Source organism: Vicia villosa, linkage group LG7 (genome assembly GCF_029867415.1).
Source record: "Vicia villosa cultivar HV-30 ecotype Madison, WI linkage group LG7, Vvil1.0, whole genome shotgun sequence".
Classification (NCBI taxonomy): domain Eukaryota; kingdom Viridiplantae; phylum Streptophyta; class Magnoliopsida; order Fabales; family Fabaceae; genus Vicia; species Vicia villosa.
The window spans coordinates 19,809,414-19,828,102 of NC_081186.1; the positions used below are offsets into that span (position 1 = coordinate 19,809,414).

Sequence of the window (18,689 nt, forward strand, 5' to 3'; positions counted from 1 at the left end):
TATTGCTTCTGCCCAGAAATGCTTAGCCATATTGGTTTCATTGATCATGGTTCTGGCCATTTCTTGTAGAGTCCTATTCTTTCGCTCTACAACTCCATTTTGCTGTGGAGTTCTAGGGCAAGAGAAATCATGGTCAATACCATTTTCTTTGAAGAACTCATCAAAGAATCTGTTCTCAAATTCGCCACCATGATCACTTTTGACCTTTATGATCTTGCACTCCTTCTCAAATTGGATCTGAGTGCAGAATTCAAAGAACACTGAATGAGACTCATCCTTGTGTTTCAAGAACTTTACCCATGTCCAGCGGCTATAATCATCTACGATGACTAATCCATATTTCTTCCCTCTGACAGATGTTGTTTTGACTGGGCCAAACAGATCAATGTGCAAGAGTTCTAACGGCCTTGAGGAAGAAACAACATTCTTAGACTTGAATGCAGGTTTGGAGAACTTGCCCTTCTGACATGCTTCACAAAGAGCATCTGATTTGTATTTCAGATTTGGGAGTCCTCTGACCAGATTTAGTTTGTTAATCTGAGAGATCTTTCTCAAACTAGCATGTCCTAATCTTCTGTGCCAGACCCATTGCTCCTCAGAAACAGACATAAGACAAGTCACCTTCTGCTTCTTAAGATCAGAAAGATCAATCTTATAAATGTTGTTCTTTCTCTTGCCTGTAAATAGGATTGAGCCATCCTTTTGACTTACAGCCTTGCAAGACTTTTGATTGAAGATTATATCATAACCATTGTCACTTAATTGACTTATGGACAATAAGTTATGCGTTAATCCTTCTACAAGAAGTACATTAGTTATGGAAGGAGAGTTACCAAGACTTATGGTTCCAGAGCCAATGATTTTGCCCTTCTGATCTCCTCCAAACTTGACTTCTCCACCTGGTTTAAGCACCAGGTCTTGGAATGTAGACCTTCTTCCCGTCATGTGTCGCGAGCACCCAGAGTCCAGGTACCATGACATTTTGCTTTTTGTCCTCTTTGCCGCCAAGGATATCTGCAATAGAAATTATCTTCTCCTTAGGTACCCACAATTTCTTGGGTCCTTTCTTGTTAGTTCTCCTCAAGTTCTGATTGAACTTGGGTTTAGCAAAATATTTAACAGGACGAACAACATGATATTCTTTAGGTTTGTCAGCATGATATTTCTTAGGATGTGTCACATGCTTCTTGGTGTGAACAGTGTTAAACTTCTGTGCATGTGAAGTAAGCCTAATATCATGAGCATGGCCATATTTGAACTGATCATACAATGGCTTGTATGTGATCTTCAGATCATCAACATGTTCAAATTTATGTGAGGTATCACCCTCATAGCCAAAACCAAACCTTCTGTTTCCAGAAACACCATATATCATAGAAGCAAGATGACTTCTGCCAATACTTCTAGATAAGAACTTTCTGAAGCTCGAGTCATATTCTTTCAGAATATGATTCATGCTAGGAATGGATTTTTCTGTTTCAGAAGGAGATCCACTATCTTTGGATAGATTTAAAACTTTTTCCTTTAGTTCAGAATTTTCCAATTTCAGCTTCTTAGTTTCAAATTCAAACTGCTTTTTCAGCTTTTTGTATTTGATACTAAGATGAGCCTTGAGTTCCAGAAGTTCTGTTAAACTGGAAACTAACTCTTCTCTAGATAGTTCAGAAAATACCTCTTCAGAATCTGATTCTGATGTAGATTCTGATCTATCATCTTCTGTAGCCATCAGCGCGAAGTTGGCCTGCTCTCCTTCAGAGTCTGATTCTGATTCAGAATCATCCCATGTTGCCATAAGACCTTTCTTCTTATGAAACTTCTTCTTGGGATTCTCCTTCTGAAGTTTTGGACACTCGTTCTTATAATGTCCAGGCTCATTGCACTCATAGCAGACAACCTTCTTCTTGTCAGATCTTCTGTCACCAGAAGATTCTCCTCGTTCAAATCTCTTTGAACTTCTGAAGCCTCTGAACTTCCTTTGCTTGCTCTTCCAGAGTTGGTTTACCCTTCTGGAGATCATGGACAGTTCATCTTCTTCTTCAGATTCTGATTCTTCAGGATCTTCTTCTCTAGCCTAAAAAGCGTTAGTGCATTTTTTAACATTAGATTTTAATGCAATAGACTTACCTTTCTTCTGAGGCTCGTTTGCATCCAGCTCTATTTCATGGCTCCTCAAGGCACTGATAAGCTCTTCCAACGAAACTTCATTCAGATTCTTGGCAATCTTGAATGCAGTCAACATTGGACCCCATCTTCTGGGTAAGCTCCTGATGATCTTCTTTACATGATCAGCCTTGGTGTAGCCTTTATCCAGAACTCTCAATCCAGCAGTTAGAGTTTGAAATCTTGAGAACATCTTCTCAATATCTTCATCATCCTCCATCTTGAAGGCTTCATATTTCTGGATTAGAGCAAGAGCTTTAGTCTCCTTGACTTGAGCATTTCCCTCATGGGTCATTTTCAATGACTCATATATATCATGGGCAGTTTCCCTGTTAGATATCTTCTCATACTCAGCATGAGAGATAGCATTCAGCAAAACAGTCCTACATTTATGATGATTCTTGAAAAGCTTCTTTTGATCATCATCCATTTCTTGCCTTGTAAGCCTTACGCCACTGGCTTTCACTGGATGTTTGTAACCATCCATCAGAAGATCCCATAATTCACCATCTAGACCAAGAAAGTAACTTTCCAGTTTATCTTTCCAGTATTCAAAGTTTTCACCATCAAATACTGGTGGTCTAGTATAACCATTGTTACCATTGTATTGCTCAGCAGAGCCAGATGTAGATGCAGGTGGATCTGTTGGAATTTCACCAGCCATCTTTTACTGAAGCGTTTTTCTCTTCCTGAATCTTTTCTAAACACGGTTAAGTGCTTGCACCTTAGAACCGGCGCTCTGATGCCAATTGAAGGATAGAAAAACACTTAGAAAGGGGGGGGGGTTTGAATAAGTGTAGTCTAAAAACTTGAACGATAAAAACAATTTGCACAGTTATTTTTATCCTGGTTCGTTGTTAACTAAACTACTCCAGTCCACCCCCACGGAGTGATTTACCTCACCTGAGGATTTAATCCACTAATCGCAACAGATTACAATGGTTTTCCACTTAGCCCACGACTAAGTCTTCTAGAGTATCCTGATCACAACCTGATCACTCTAGGAACAGATGCTTAGACACAAGCTAAGACTTTCTTAGAGTATCCTGACCACCACGTGATCACTCTAGTTACAACTGCTTAGACACAAGCTAAGACTTCCTAGAGTATCCTAATCAACACTTGATCACTCTAGTTACTTACAAATTAATGTAATCAATTCTAAGAGTATTACAAATGCTTCTGAAAAGCTATAATCACAACAGTGATATTTCTCTTAACGTTTAAGCTTAATCTCACTAATATATTACAACAGCAATGTAGTGAGCTTTGATGAAGATGAAGTTTCTGAGCTTTGATTTGAACAGCGTTTCAGCAAGTTAATATTCACAAAAATCGTCAAGAATTGGTTAACCTTGCTTCTCATCAGAACTTCATATTTATAGGCACTTGAGAAGATGACCGTTGGGAGCATTTAATGCTTTGCGTATTCCGTACAGCATTGCATTTAATGTTTCACGCTTTTGTCAACTACCTCGAGCCTTGTTCACGCTGTGTCTACTGACGTTGCCTTTAATAGCTTCCAACGTTCCTTTTGTCAGTCAGCGTAGCCTGCCACCTGTACTTTCTTTTGATCTGATGTTTGTGTATACAGCGTTTGAATATCATCAGAGTCAAACAGCTTGGTGCATAGCATCTTCTTGTCTTCTGACCTTGAAGTGCTTCTGAGCGTGATACCATGAGAACTTCAGTGCTTCTGCTTCTGATCTCAAGTTCTTCTGATGCTTCCATAGACCCATGTTCTGATTCTGCCTTGACCATCTTCTGATGTCTTGCCAGACCATGTTCTGATGTTGCATGCTGAACCTTCTGGGACAAAGCTTTTGAGCGCTGATTTGTGCATACTCTTTATATACTTCCTGAAAAGGAAATTGCATAGGATTAGAGTACCACATTATCTTGAGCAAAATTCATATACATTGCTATCATCAAAACTAAGATTATTGATCAGAACAATTCTTGTTCTAACAATTTGTCTTCCAAATCAGAGACTCAATTCCTATCAAGGGGGAAGAGGATTTATTTTCCTCGAGCCATATACCTTCAAATTCAGAGGTATCCCGAATCAGAGGCTATGACCCACTGGATATGTTGAGCTTGATTGCCCTAGAAGAACATCCAAGAATCTGAGTTCTTCGAACAAAGATGCGACCAAATCATTTTCCAATGTTGCTAACTAAATTTCCTATAGATCCTTGAAAATATTGCATTTGCATTCATAACATTGCATAGCAGGTTTCTTACAATATATCTCTCATCCTTCCTCGCTGTTTATTTCAGCATCATGGATCTCGAGCAATCAGTCAAAAATCTTCAGGCTCAGAACAACCAGTTCCAAGAGATGATCCTTAACTTGGCCAAGGGGCAAGAAGAATTGAAGGCACTTCTGATCGAGAAAGAGAAGAATCAACATAAGCATCAAGGTAGTAAAGATAATCGGAAAGCCAAACCTAAGCGATCATTTACTCTGTTGCACATGCCGTTGTCTCAAGTTCTGCAACAATTGCTCAATCAGAACTTGATAACTCTATTGCCTCCATATTCAGTTCCTGCCAATCCTGCTCCTGGGTACAAGTATAATGCAAGATGTGCTTATCATTCGAACAGTCTTGGTCATGGTACTGAAGATTGTGGACCATTGAAGCATAGGATTCAAGACCTAATTGACGACAAGATCATTGACTTCAACTCACCTGAGAATCCTCATATGCTTTCACTTACAGTGTGCTTTCAAACAGACTATGCTGACGATGTACATGCATTGTTTCAATTCATAAACAGTGGATATATAAGGATGTTAATCCCTCGTCAACCCCTTTGAGCCTAATAAGTGGAAGTTTTCTTTCTTGTACAGATTAAAACCCTTGATCATAACCCGGGGCAGGGTAGTTACTCAGTTGACTCAATCACACCAGCCGTTGTTTACATAAATAATGATGGGTCCCCGCAACCATTAAGTCAGGCAATCAATATCCACCAAAAAGAAAAAGATGTTAAGTCAAAACCTATGAAGGAGACTTATCAAAAATCAAAGCATCCCGCTGACTATAATCTCAAAATAAACAGTTCAGACAAAAGTTAGGGATAATAAAGTCAAAAAACCAAAAGAGATTGTTATAAATCCTCGACCAAAAAAAAGGATATTACAAAAAAAGGATGACTGCCTGTCTAAATAAACTTACAACGCCTTAACCATCATCAAAATGTCAATGGTATGACTTCAAGACCTGCTAGAACTTAAATGCAGAGTTAACTGAGCATAGGATCGAAGAACATCACGAAGATTGGGATGGGTACAAATAAACTTTGAGCCATTATCCGTTGTTTCTTAAAACCGTGAACCAAGCCACGTTACAGCCCTTGAAAGTCCTAACTGAAGCATGGTTAGTTCGAAAGAATACTGTCACCAAAAAGGTATCCTGACTCCTTAAGGTTTACCAAAAATGCTGAGTTGATATTTCGTTTTTACAAACATCACGTTTTACAAATATCACGCATTTACACCTCCTGTTTTAATGTTTTTCAAAAACTCAAGACAGACATATGCATTGCATCTCATGAATTCATTATTAAACATATTCTGCTACATAATTTCAAATGTTAGCAACAGGAAGAATCTGCACAGGGTACGACTAATGACTAACAGTTATCCCGACAGACAAGATCATTCCAGAAGCAATGTATACAAGGGGCATGGCATGCTTTGACCAATCCATCTAGGGAAATTAAGTCAATCGACGATCCAATATCTGAATCTATCATCACGAACGGTGTAGACACGATCATCCTTCCAAGATCTAATCCAGTTACTACGAACAGTGCTGACACGATCAACATTTGAAGATCTAAATCTATCATCACGAACGGTGTAGACAAGATCATCTTTCCAAGGTCTAATTCAGTTACTACGAACGGTACTAACATGATCAACATTCCAAGATCTAATTCTATCATCACGAATGGTGTAGACACGATCATCCTGCAAAGATCTAATTCAGTTACTACGAACGGTGCTGACACGGTCAACATTCAAAGATCTAATTCTATCATCACAAACGGTGTAGACAAGATCATCCTTCCAAGATCTAATTCGGCCACCATGAACGATACTGACACGATCAACATTCAAAGATCTAATTCGGTCACCATGAACGGTGCTGACACGATCAAAGAAAGAGACAGGCTTAATCATGACACTCAATTCAGAAAAGACCATGACGATGGAGTCACGACAATTGAGTCACGAAAATGGAGTCACGACAACGGAGACACGACAATTGAGTCACGACAATGGAGTCACGACAATAAAGTCACGACGATGGAGTCACGACAATAGAGTCACATATCTACTCCCGGTATTCAGTTCAGAAACGATCATAACAATGGAGTCACGACGATGGAGTCACGACAATCGAGTCACGACAATACGACAATGGATTCATGACAATAGAGTCACTACAATCAATTCACTTCATACTCCCAACATCCAGATGGCATTTGTAAGCCCATCTCCAACAAACTTTCTGTCAACGTCCGGATGGCATTTACAAGCCCATCTCAATCAAGTATCTCAATATCCTGGTGACATCTATAAGCCCGTCTCCGACAATACTCTGTCTAGATGGCATCTTTAAGCCCATCTCCGAACAAGTCCCTTCACCATCAGCAAGGGAAAATTTCTTGGTATTCTAGTGTTCAATCCTCTTCCACCTTCAGATTCCGACAGGCACACAAGCCAATCTACATCCTCAAGTGTAAGAAGATTGGACAGGGGTAGCTGTCATACCCCAAAATTTTCCCATCATATTTTTTACCTTCAAACTCATACAGAGGTTCAAGGCCTAAAGGTTAATCTAAGACTCACTCTCCTAATCAAAGACCTCCTGAATTATGGTTTTGCATTCTTTCAAGGAAATTAATGAATCAAGGTCTCCAAAGGGTTTCATAAGACTTATGATGTTCCAAACTATCTCTATGACAAAATGCGAGCCTCAATCCTCAAGATTACTCAGTCAATTGCTCAGATAGTCAACAGTCGACTAGTTTGACCTAAAAATCAACTATGGTCAAAGCACAGTCAAAATTCCTGATTTTTGGTCAACATCCTCATTTTGAAGTATCATTCATCATTTTATCAAGGATTGATCATGATTCATCAAGGAAAGTTCAGAAATCAACAAAATCTAAAGTTTCTAAATTAGGGTTTTTTTTGACCTGAAGTAAACTGAACTTTGACCAGCCATAACTTTCACATAGAACGTCAGAAATTTTCCATCCAAAGCTCATTTTGAAGGAAATTGAATTCTTTAAAAATTTGTCTCTCATATGCCAAGTCTAAAAATGCTTCATTTGAGAGATATGGATCAAAACATTACAGGTCCTTTTTGAAAGTCAACCAAAAGCAGTTTTTTGGCAAAGCCCATATCATCAAGATAAAATCCTCGAATGGAAAAAAGCTTCGAAAGTGGATTGTAGAGGACATCATGAGGTTTCCAAAAAGTCCTAGAACTCCTTCATATCTTAAAATTGAGGGAAATATGCCTTGTCAAAGTTGGACCATTTTAAAGGGAAAAATGTGAAATAAAAGGCCTTAAAATGAATTTCTTTGCAAATAGGCCCATATTTTTAAGATCCAATCCCCATCCTCATGATATGTAGAGCCCAAAATCCAATTGCCACGAAACTTTATGATTTATTTGATTTTAAATGAATTTTTATTCATTTAAAAAGTAATTTAAATCAAATATTCTAGGAATTATGGAAAAGAGTTGATTTGGATTTGATTTCCAATCAAATTCAATGGATTAAATAGCATATTTTCCATGTAATTTCGTACAAACAAGTTTGTTAAAGATTGGATATGAAATTTGGCAAAAATAGAAACTTCAAAATCATATTGAAATCAAATTTCAAATGATTGATTCAAGAAGATTTTAGTCATTATTGTTAACCTAAATCATTCTCCTATAGGTACATGACTTGCACAAAGCATTAGGGGACGAAGTTACAGCCTCAAGAGCCCTAATTAAGTTCTCAAAAATTCAAGTTCAAAGCAAATTCGGATTGGAATTGGCAGCCACTCTCAGAAAGATTTGAGGATCAATTTGCGTTCCAGGAGCATCAAGGAAGCTTTTCCAATCAAATTCAAGGCTTGAAGCATCACGAATCATCATCCCTGAGCCACGGTTTGCACTAAAATAATTTAGCTTCGATTCCATTATACATGCATCTTTAACATGATTTGATACTGGATTTGTGTTTATCTTGAGGTTCTGATGATTTCTGGATGTTTAATTGTGTTTGTGTGAACGTTTGCTACAGATTACCATGTTAGGGTTCTTGTTTGTGAATTTAGGGATATTTGATTTAGCCCGAATTAGGACATGAGGCAGGTACAGGCATGTTCGTATGGACAAGACGATCACAAAGGTGGTCTTAGATTTAATTTTTGGTGCACGTATGAGTTTTTTGTGATCAACAGGTGTAATAGATATGAACCTTTTATAGCTTGCCTGCAACAAGCGCTGTAAAAACGCGTTTCAAATTTTTTAGTGAAGAAGACGAAGACGTGGCTGCATCTTATTGGTCCGTTCAAAAAGTTGGGTGGCGCGCGTGTTTGGTGTGGCTGTTCCTACTTGTATGATGCACTCTCACTCTCTCAGTCATCCGATCATCATCCTTTCCAATCCAACGTATCAGAAGCTGAGGGTCCATCATGCGTTTCCCAGGCCTCACCACACTGGATCAGAGCTAAGTATTTTTTTTTTTTTTTTTTTAATTGTACAAATTCCTTATTTATTTACATTCTTTTTTTTATTTATTATCATAGTTTTTTAATTATTTTTATTAAGACTTATTACATAAAATTATATAATAATTTTATAATTATTTATTTTTTATCGAAAACTCGATTTTTTTTTATTCTACCAATAATTGTTTTGTTTTTTACTAAGAATTCAAATTTTCACATATACTTTTAATCAATTAAATAATTAGGATTTAATCCAATAATTATTTAATTGTTATATTAAATCGAACTTTCGATTTTCTCAAACTTTAATGGTTATTTAAAATATTAAATTATTTACTTTTCATATTTTATTTAAACCAGTTGTTTTAACCCTGATTTATCTTGATAAATTAGGGTTGTCGATCTTAATGCATTAACTTTTCTCTTCTTTTTCAAGGTTGATCAAGGATTCGATGAAGGCTCGAGATATTTAAATTAATCATTTTGTATCTTATTTTTCTTGCCTTTATTCTTTTTCTGCCTTTATTTCCCCTTCCCCGCAGGTGTTTATTGTAATAGCGTAGGACCATTAAACTGTTTTTATTTTTCTGCATGGTTAGTAATTCTAGGGAGTGTAAGCCTGTTAACTTAATTAGAATAACTAATTACAAGATAAAATAACTGAATTTAACCACGTGATTGTGCCACACACACACACCTTTGGGGTAACCCCTCTTGTGGTCTGTTGCCTTATTATCTGTTGCCTTTTGATTGTGATTCTGAATAGTCAAGTCCCTCGATTCCGAGGATACCTAATGCAAAAAAAATGTTTCCCTCAGTTCATTATCATCATCAATTTTATCCCTCGAATTTGACTCGGTAAATGATGATTGACCCATTACTAAGGTATCCTCGCCTGTTGCCTAAAAGATTAAATGGCTATTCTATCATTCCTTAAAGACTACCTGCCTCCACATGGTAGGGACAATTTTATGGCGAATGATATCACGATGACCCTTCAAAATCCAATTAAAGGACTTCCTACCCTCTTATGGTATGGATAGCCCCTTCACCTTGAAAAGCTAAAAGAACGGACACTTCAAACTTAGGGTAGATACTCTTAATTGCTTGATCTGGTTTAAATTCAAAATTACTTTTACACTATCTTTTCAAAAACCTTCAAAAAGGCTACGCTTATTTTACAAGCGAAAGTCCTTAAACAAAATTCTTTTTCCAAACTTCAAACATTGTGAAAACAAAAAGTGAGCTAAGCAATTAAGAGCCCATGGATAACCATGGATACAAAGGGTGCTTACACCTTCCCTTTGTATAACCTACCCCCCGAACTTAAAATCTTTTTAAAAGGTCTTTTCCTGTTCTTTTAGCCTTTCTATATAATGGATAAAATAAAAGTCGGTGGCGACTCTTGCTATCCGCAATATTATTTTAAAGTCAGTTCTCCCACCGTGTTACAGTGAGGAAGGAAGAAATGCTGTTGACAAGCCTTCCAAACAATTATTGCTATATTTCTTCAATAGTACAAAATTCCCAAATTACCTTTATAGCATGCAGCAAGGCTCTAGAGTAGGAGATGATAAGAAAATTCTCTTTGATCAGCTAAGCACATTGACATCCTTGAAAATTTGGATTTAAATCATTTTTCCACAATACAATGTTAGGACATTTTGTTGGACATTGTATTCCTTTAGTATCCAAAACAGTTGAGAGTAATACTCTCTTAGCATAATACATAGCCCTTGTTGAAGACCAAGATTAGCTTATTGCTAGTCCATGGGACAAAAAATGTTTCTAAAAAGAAACAAATTATCAGACTTGGCCGATAATTTTACTCCTAAATTCACCATGATTAAGTATTTCATCTTTGAAAACAATAGGTGATAAAAACTTCAAATAATGAATTATCTTATTTAAAAATTGTGCTTTTAAAAAATGTCTTTAAACGGTCCGAATGCTCCCAGAAACAAAATCGTCTAAACGATATGTTATTGGAAGGATTAGATATGCGAAACCGAATGGACTAAAATAGATGAGATTTGAATCAATACGATAGCCAATTAATCAAACGCTTAAACAATATCACCGAGTACTTACTACTTCCAATGACTTGTTTAAGATAAACTCAATAATTTGTGAGTTTGTCAATTTATCAAACACTTTGTGTGCAAAATACCCAAGTTCAATTTTACTTAAACTGTAGTGGTGACGTTACTAGATGGCAACCAAAATGAATTCTATGAATTTTTAAGATACTTTTTAATCACTACAACTACAATAAAACAGATTCAACAAAAACTAAATCACACAAACTAAAACAAATGAAAATAAAGGTGCGGAAAAGAAAAACATCACACGATTTGTTTAGGCAGTTCCCCTTGTCGTCCTCGCGTAGGGGTTAACATGTTCATACTGATGTTCCAACATCAGAACATGACATCAAGAAATATGTTGTGGCATTTACTCCTGATACAGAATAATATCATCCACCGATAACTTTTGTAAAAAGATAAATCACATAATGGCAACGAGCACAAACCACAAGTTAAAACCAATGTCTCAACATAAACTATAATGTCAGGACATATGTCTTGACATCATCTGCTGACAGAACACATATTTACCAAATAGAAAAAAAATGCAGAATGGTAAATAACACAAAGAATTGTTAACCTATTTCAGTGCAACAACATCTAATCTGGGGGCTACCAAGTCAGGAAGGAAATCTACTACTAGCAGTATTAGTTTAAAGTCTAAATAATCTCAGTTTACAACTTCTCGCCTAATCCCTACCTAGTGCAACTTCTACCTAGAAATCAACATCTAGGTATGAGAAATCGACATCTCACCTCCAATCATCGCAGTGATAAAAAAACAGTCTCAATCCTAGTTACTGTTTCAAAACAAGTCACAATTAGAGTGACAAAACAAATCACAAACTTATGATTAAAGAAGATCACACTTCCACTAAAATATACTTAGTCTTGCTTCACAACTTCAACTAAGAATAATACATAATCTTGCTTAAAAGCTCTAATCAAGAACAATACTCAACTCTATGCTTAAAAGCTTAAAGAGTGATAACAATACTCAACTTATTATCTAAAGGCTTTTGAGTGAGAACATAATGTCTACCACAAGTATCAAAAGATACAAGGGTGACTTACACCTACACAGAGAGACTTTCAAAACTTCAGATCCAAGACTTCCCCTAATTTTTCAATTGTCAAAAGTTCTTTTTCATTAGGTTTAGGTTTTCTCTTTTTATAATACTCAGCAGCCCATGGGCTTCAAACTCTTTACCCAAATATTACTTGATCCACAAGCTGAGAGCTGTAACAAATCTGTAGAGAAATTTCTTTTAATATTGAAACAAATCTTCAAGTTTCCTAAGTTGTCCAATCATCTAATTTAAGAAACTTTAATCTATTGAAGATTTGATTATTTAGTTCCAGATTAAATCTTTTTAACCTACGAATATTATTGAGATATATCTGAAAGATATATCACAATCAAATCAAATTTGTCAAGATTTAAAACAGTCTGTACTGATGTTCTGGTTCAAAATGTCATGACATATGTTAGAACATCTGTCTTCAATATAAGCTCAAACTCTGTTGTGTCAGTATAATCAAGATATTACGACATCTTGCTCAGCATCTGTCATGAACCATGTTTTAGCAAAATTGTTGCCAACCCTAAAACCATGGAACTAGCACAAAATGTTCACTAGGTGTATAAGCCACCTAGTGATTAAGTTAAGCACTATCTCAATAAATATATGTCATTATTCTTATTTTATCCTATTTTGTGTTGGCCTATTTTCTTTTCTATTTACAAAAAGAGGAACTGCTTAATCACTTGGTGTATAAGCCACTAGGTGGATTATACATGTGAATATTATAAATACTCCTACATAGCCACCAAGACTTTTGATTAAGTGGAGGAAACAAGTCTACATGGATTTCACATATTTTCAGGTTTTGTACAAAGAAGTTCGAACTCCTCTGTTAACATGTTGATTTTAGAGTCCTTGCATCTTCAGTTCCTTCATAAAGAGTTTGAAGAGCATTTCACATAATTTGTGTGCTCTTATGATGTGAATTTCAGTAGAATATTTTCACGCTTAAAGTTGATATAAATATATTCCTCATCTTCAAATCATATCATATGAAGCCTTTTTATTTTCATCGGTACAATCTTTAGGTGTTTAACAGTGTCATCGTTGCTTGGCTACCCATATATTATTATTATTATTATTATTATTAAAACTATAATTATTATTATTTATTATTATTATTATTATTATTATTTTTATTATTATTATTATTATTATTATTATTATTATTATTATTATTATTATTATTATTATTATTATTATTATTATTATTATTATTATTATTATTATTATTATTATTATAATGTTATAATATAATAAACACACTCGTACAGCTAGATAAGAAAAGCATTTTAAAAGAAGGAGCATGGCCGTTAGTCCAAAATTCAAATTCAAACTACATCTGTGTCGCTCCCTTTCCCCCCTTCCTTCTCTCCCATCCGTCTCAACACCACCATGTCATCCACCACCACTCCCACTAAAACCCCATCCACATCCACCAGGTCAAGGCGGCATTCCGATTCCAAATCTCGCTTTGAAGCCTACAATCGCCTCCAAGCCGCAGCCGTTGCTTTCGGCGAGACTCTCCCAATCCCTGAAATCGTTGCCGTTGGTGGTCAGTCCGATGGAAAAAGCTCCCTCCTCGAAGCTCTCCTCGGTTTTCGCTTCAATATCCGTGAGGTCGAGATGGGTACTCGTCGCCCTCTCATCCTTCAAATGCTTCACGATCCCTCCGCTCTTGAACCTCGCTGCCGCTTCCAGGTAACTTCATTCCTGTGCTCATATCAATCAATTTCTCCAACTAGTATACTTCGTATTTTGTTATTGTTATTAAGTTAATTAACGGCTTCCAAAACAGTTCCGTTTCATTTTGTGTCTGTTAATAGTTAATGCTTAATACCATGAATTGCTTAAGATTGATTTTAACTGTTGAAAACAAACTAACACAGGAGGAAGATTCAGAAGAGTATGGAAGTCCGGTGCTTTCAGCAACTACAATTGCCGACATTATAAAGTCTCGGACTGAGGAGCTTTTGAAGAAAACCAAAACAGCAGTTTCTCCTAAGCCAATTGTACTCAAAGCTGAATACGCTCACTGTCCTAACCTTACCATTATTGACACCCCGGGTTTTGTTCTCAAGGTATTTGTTGTTATGTTTGAATGATAAGTGATTCAAGTCATGGTTTGTTTAATTGGTATTTGTGTGTGACCTGATTGGTTGTATGGCAGGCCAAGAAGGGTGAACCGGAGAACACACCTGAGGAGATTATTTCCATGGTGAAGACATTGGCTACTCCACCCCACCGTATACTCTTGTTTCTTCAGCAAAGTAGCGTTGAGTGGTGCTCCTCCTTATGGTTGGACTCAATTCGTGAAATTGATCCCTCCTTTAGACGTACAATCATTGTTGTTTCCAAATTTGATAATCGTCTCAAGGTACTAATCAGTGTTTTAAATAAAGGAATTTGAAATCAAGATTATTGATGACTGTGTGATCACCTCACAATGCAACAAAAACTATGGTCTCATTAGCCATATTTGCCCACATTTGTAGTTTCAAAATTTTACAATGCAACTGCAGTCTAGGTTGTGACATCAAGGTTTTTGATGTATGTGTGACCATAATGCAGCTGCAACGATGACCACAACAGTTAATGCAACTGTGAATCTCTATAATATTAAAGATTGAAATGTGGCCACGACTGTTATTGCAATTGTGATTTCAAACCTTGTATATATAATGACACATACTATTCTTTTTTGGGTGTTAGTTATGTGACCTTGTATATAAAATGACACTTGCAGGAATTTAGTGACCGGTGGGAAGTGGATCGCTATTTGAGTGCAAGTGGTTATCTTGGAGACAACACTCACCCTTTTTTTGTCGCCCTGCCTAAGGATAGGGGTAACATTTCAAATGAAGAGTTCCGCAGGCAGATCTCCAATGTGGACTCAGAGGTTATGCATCATCTTCGTGACGGTGTCAAGGGAGGTTTTGATGAAGAAAAGTTCAAGTCATATATTGGTTTTGGCCGTCTGAGGGATTATTTGGAGTCTGAGCTTCAGAAGAAATACAAAGAAGCTGCTCCATCAACTCTTGCACTTCTTGAGCAAAGGTGTACTGAGGTAACTTGTGAACTTGCTGGATTGGATTCCAAAATTGAGGCCACTTCAGATATTTCTCACCTGAGGAAATTTGCAATGCTGTGTGCAGCTTCTATCAGCAACCATGTGGTGGGTAATCATAGTTATTATTTTGACGAAACAAAAATGTATTTTGAATTTGGTTATGAACTGAAGATTATTATGAGTATGCAAATAACTAACCATTTTACTTTGGAAATGAATGTTCCAACAGGGTGCCTTGATTGAAGGTGCAGCGGATCCTTCCCCTGAGCAGTGGGGGAAAACAACAGCGGAAGAGCAGTCTCAAAGTGGTATTGGGTTTTGGCCTGGTACCAGCACCGATGTGAATCCCCCCAATGCCAGTCTTCGTCTTTATGGAGGGGCTGCATTTGAGAGGGTGATGCATGAATTTCGCTGTGCTGCATATTCCATTGAATGCCCCCCAATCTCGAGGGAAAAGGTGATATACATATTTATTTACTTTTCATAAATTCACATAATGTGAGGAATGTTTTATCTTCTTTCTTTACTTTCATTTCAAATTGAAATTCATTGGTATCTATCATCACTTTAAATAGGTTGCAAATATATTACTTGCCCATGCTGGCCGAGGTGGGGGAAGAGGGCTAACAGAGGCTGCTGCAGAGATTGCACGTGCTGCTGCTAGATCATGGCTTGCTCCTCTTCTTGATACTGCATGTGACCGCCTTACTTTTGTATTAGGAAACTTATTTGATTTGGCTCTCGAGCGAAACCGTAAGCACGATTCAGCTTGTAAGTGAAGCTTCCTCCTTGTTGGCATGCCCTTCTGTCTTATTTATATTTTTTTGTCTTCACTACTTGAATGTTAAATTTATTTTTTCCTCAAGTTATTTCTTGGATAAAGATTGTCTCATACCTTCTAACCGGGGTTCGAGAAATGTAGGAAAGAGAAAGATATAAAAAGATATACTTAGTCCGGTTTCTTCAGGATCACCAGTAGGAAAGGAAAGAATTAGAAGAAAATTGTAGGAAAGGAAAGAAAGAATTAGAAGAAAATTGGAAAATGTGAGAAGAGAAAATTGAAAGATATACTTTGGTTTCTTCAGTCTAACGATATTTCAAAGTGCTGTTTGAATTCTAGTTTAATTTCCTGTCTACCCAATTGAATATTTGACTGTTCTTTCAGAGATTAACCTTTTTGTGTGGTGGGAGTACTGTTAATTCATTTCATGTTGTGTCACCCTTTAGATTCTAACTATATTGTCTAGTTTGATATAAAGCATACAGTCCCTTGTAAGATACTGATAGAGCTGAAGGGTGATCACGTGAAATTGTATCTCAAATATTTTGTTTTATTTCTTGCAATTGATTGGAAAAACAAAACTGACTGGTAGTTTTTTTACCTTGAAGATGGGATAAAAACGGGAAACATGGATGGCTATGTAGGTTTTCATGCTGCTTTAAGGTGTGCTTACACTCGATTCTTAAGGGATCTTTCTAAGCAGTGCAAGCAGCTTGTTAGGCATCACCTTGATTCAGTTACCAGTCCATACTCACAGGTCTGCTTCAACGACTTTCAACCATGTGCTGGCTTAAATGCTTCAAGTTTCAACAAATTCCCCCAGAATTCAGCCTCTTCATTTTTTCTTGAATTGAGTGATGCAAATTCGGATGTAAGGAGGGATCAAGAAAATATACCTCCAGAAAAGAATGCACTGGAGGAAACAACACCAGGTAAAGCAGCAAAAGTTAGAGAGAGTCTGCGTGAAAGCCAACTCACAATCCCTGAGACCCCTTCTCCTGATCAGCCTGGTGATCCTGTATATGGCGGGCCTAGAAAAGAGCTAGGAATTTGCAATGACATGGGACCAAGAAAGAGAGCGTCCAGGATGACAGGAAATAGCAAAAATTCTGACTATGGTAGACTGCAAAATGATTCCATTTTATTTGGAAATGGAGAGAGAACAGGATCAGCATACTCAGAAATATGTTTGTCAGCTGCCCAGCATTTTGCACGTATACGGGAAGTTCTAGTTGAAAGAGGCGTTACATCGACATTAAACTCTGGGTTCCTGACTCCTTGGTAAGCTTTCTATGCCCAGATTCAAGATGGCTTTGTTCTCTTATTTTCGACCGTGTCACTGTTTCATGTCCATCACCTTGCCGTTGCAGTTTAACTGTAAACGTCAATTTCTTTATGACACATTTTTCTTTTCTGGTTGATTTTATTTAAGGTTGGTAACTTTTTTCTAATAAATACCACTAACTACATAAGCTGGGTATTTCATGTTTCTCCATTTGAATTTTTGTTTTTTGTTCTCAGACTTATATCCACTCTTAATGGTTATTGATACTACTTATGCATACTTTTCTGCAAGCTACTGAATGACTGAATGACATAGAATGTATAATGTGGTCCACATAAGTATATGCAATGATCATTATTCTCTCACTATAATACCACCTTGTTGTGCTTGTTTGTGCAGCCGAGATCGTCTTGTTGTGGCTCTTGGATTGGATTTATTTGCTGTGAACGATGAGAAATTCATGGACATGTTTGTTGCTCCTGGTGCCATAGATGTGCTACAAAATGAACGCGTGTCTCTTGTGAAGCGTCAGAAGATACTCCATACTTGCTTGAATGAGTTCAAAAATGTTGCTCGGTCCCTTTGATCTTCAAAGAGCAAAGATTTTACTATGCCTTGATGAATCCATTATGTCAGTGAATCAATGACACAGTTCGTGTCTACCAATTGGATTATGGTGAGACCCTCCCTAATTTGGTGTTGAAACCAACTAAATGATACAACATTGGCAGACTCTTATTTTACCTGCTTGTTGTATAAATGTGAGATTGACTTGTTCACCTGAAATTAGGGGCTAAATCATTATTGGTTTGACAGTACCACCTTCAGATGCCTGCTGAATGCTGCTGATCTCCATGATCAACCTCTAGAAATCGCAAGTTGATAAAAGGATATTGCACCTTTTCGCTTGAATTACTGATTACTTTATAAAGAAATGTTGGTCATATGATTGAATAGATGTCAGTCATGTCTAAACCTTTGGCTTCTAATAGTGGGTAAAGTATGTATTCTATGAAATGGATGATTTGGTCACTGGAAGCGATTAAATTTGCGATGTTTTTATATTTTCCTCCAACTTATATAACTTGCATAAAAAATATTTCACTCAAGTTTGATGATACTTGGTGCTCTATTTAGAAGGTTAGTTGCATAATGAGATTATGAAATGAAGATTCTTATCTTGCAAACTGCATAAACATAACAAACACTATTCTTTTAAGTGAGCTACTAACAACATTCTTTTAAGTGAGCTACTACAGGCATTAGCAACTACAGAAAGAAGATTAAAATATACAGACATTTTTGATTTATCAATAGATATAATTCTGTAGAAAATATTTTCTCTTGATTACTAATATAAGGTTTTGATTATTCACTTCATCACATATCTTGATTTAAAGGTGCTATCTGACATGGATATTTTGCTTTGCTAAAAAGTTGAGTTTCTACATCAACGGGCTCGAATGACTA

The 18,689-nt window shown here is 36.7% G+C and overlaps 1 protein-coding gene across 2 annotated transcripts; it reads left to right on the forward strand.

Annotated features, from left to right (window-relative positions):
* Positions 1–13,396: 13,396 nt before the first annotated feature.
* LOC131620361 (dynamin-related protein 5A) lies at positions 13,397–18,338 on the forward strand. Of its 2 annotated transcripts, XR_009289093.1 has the most exons (9): positions 13,397–13,784; positions 13,973–14,164; positions 14,254–14,460; positions 14,830–15,258; positions 15,383–15,610; positions 15,729–15,924; positions 16,543–17,215; positions 17,619–17,895; positions 18,010–18,338. XR_009289093.1 is itself a non-coding variant. In XM_058891415.1 (8 exons), exons 1-8 carry the CDS (start codon positions 13,479–13,481, stop codon positions 17,803–17,805), a joined length of 2,418 nt encoding a protein of 805 aa, XP_058747398.1. In that variant the 5' UTR covers positions 13,397–13,478; the 3' UTR covers positions 17,806–18,336. The 2 variants fall into 2 exon arrangements, 1 of the variants encoding a protein (XP_058747398.1); XM_058891415.1 differs by having other exon boundaries at positions 17,619–18,336.
* The last annotated feature ends 351 nt before the right edge of the window (positions 18,339–18,689 follow it).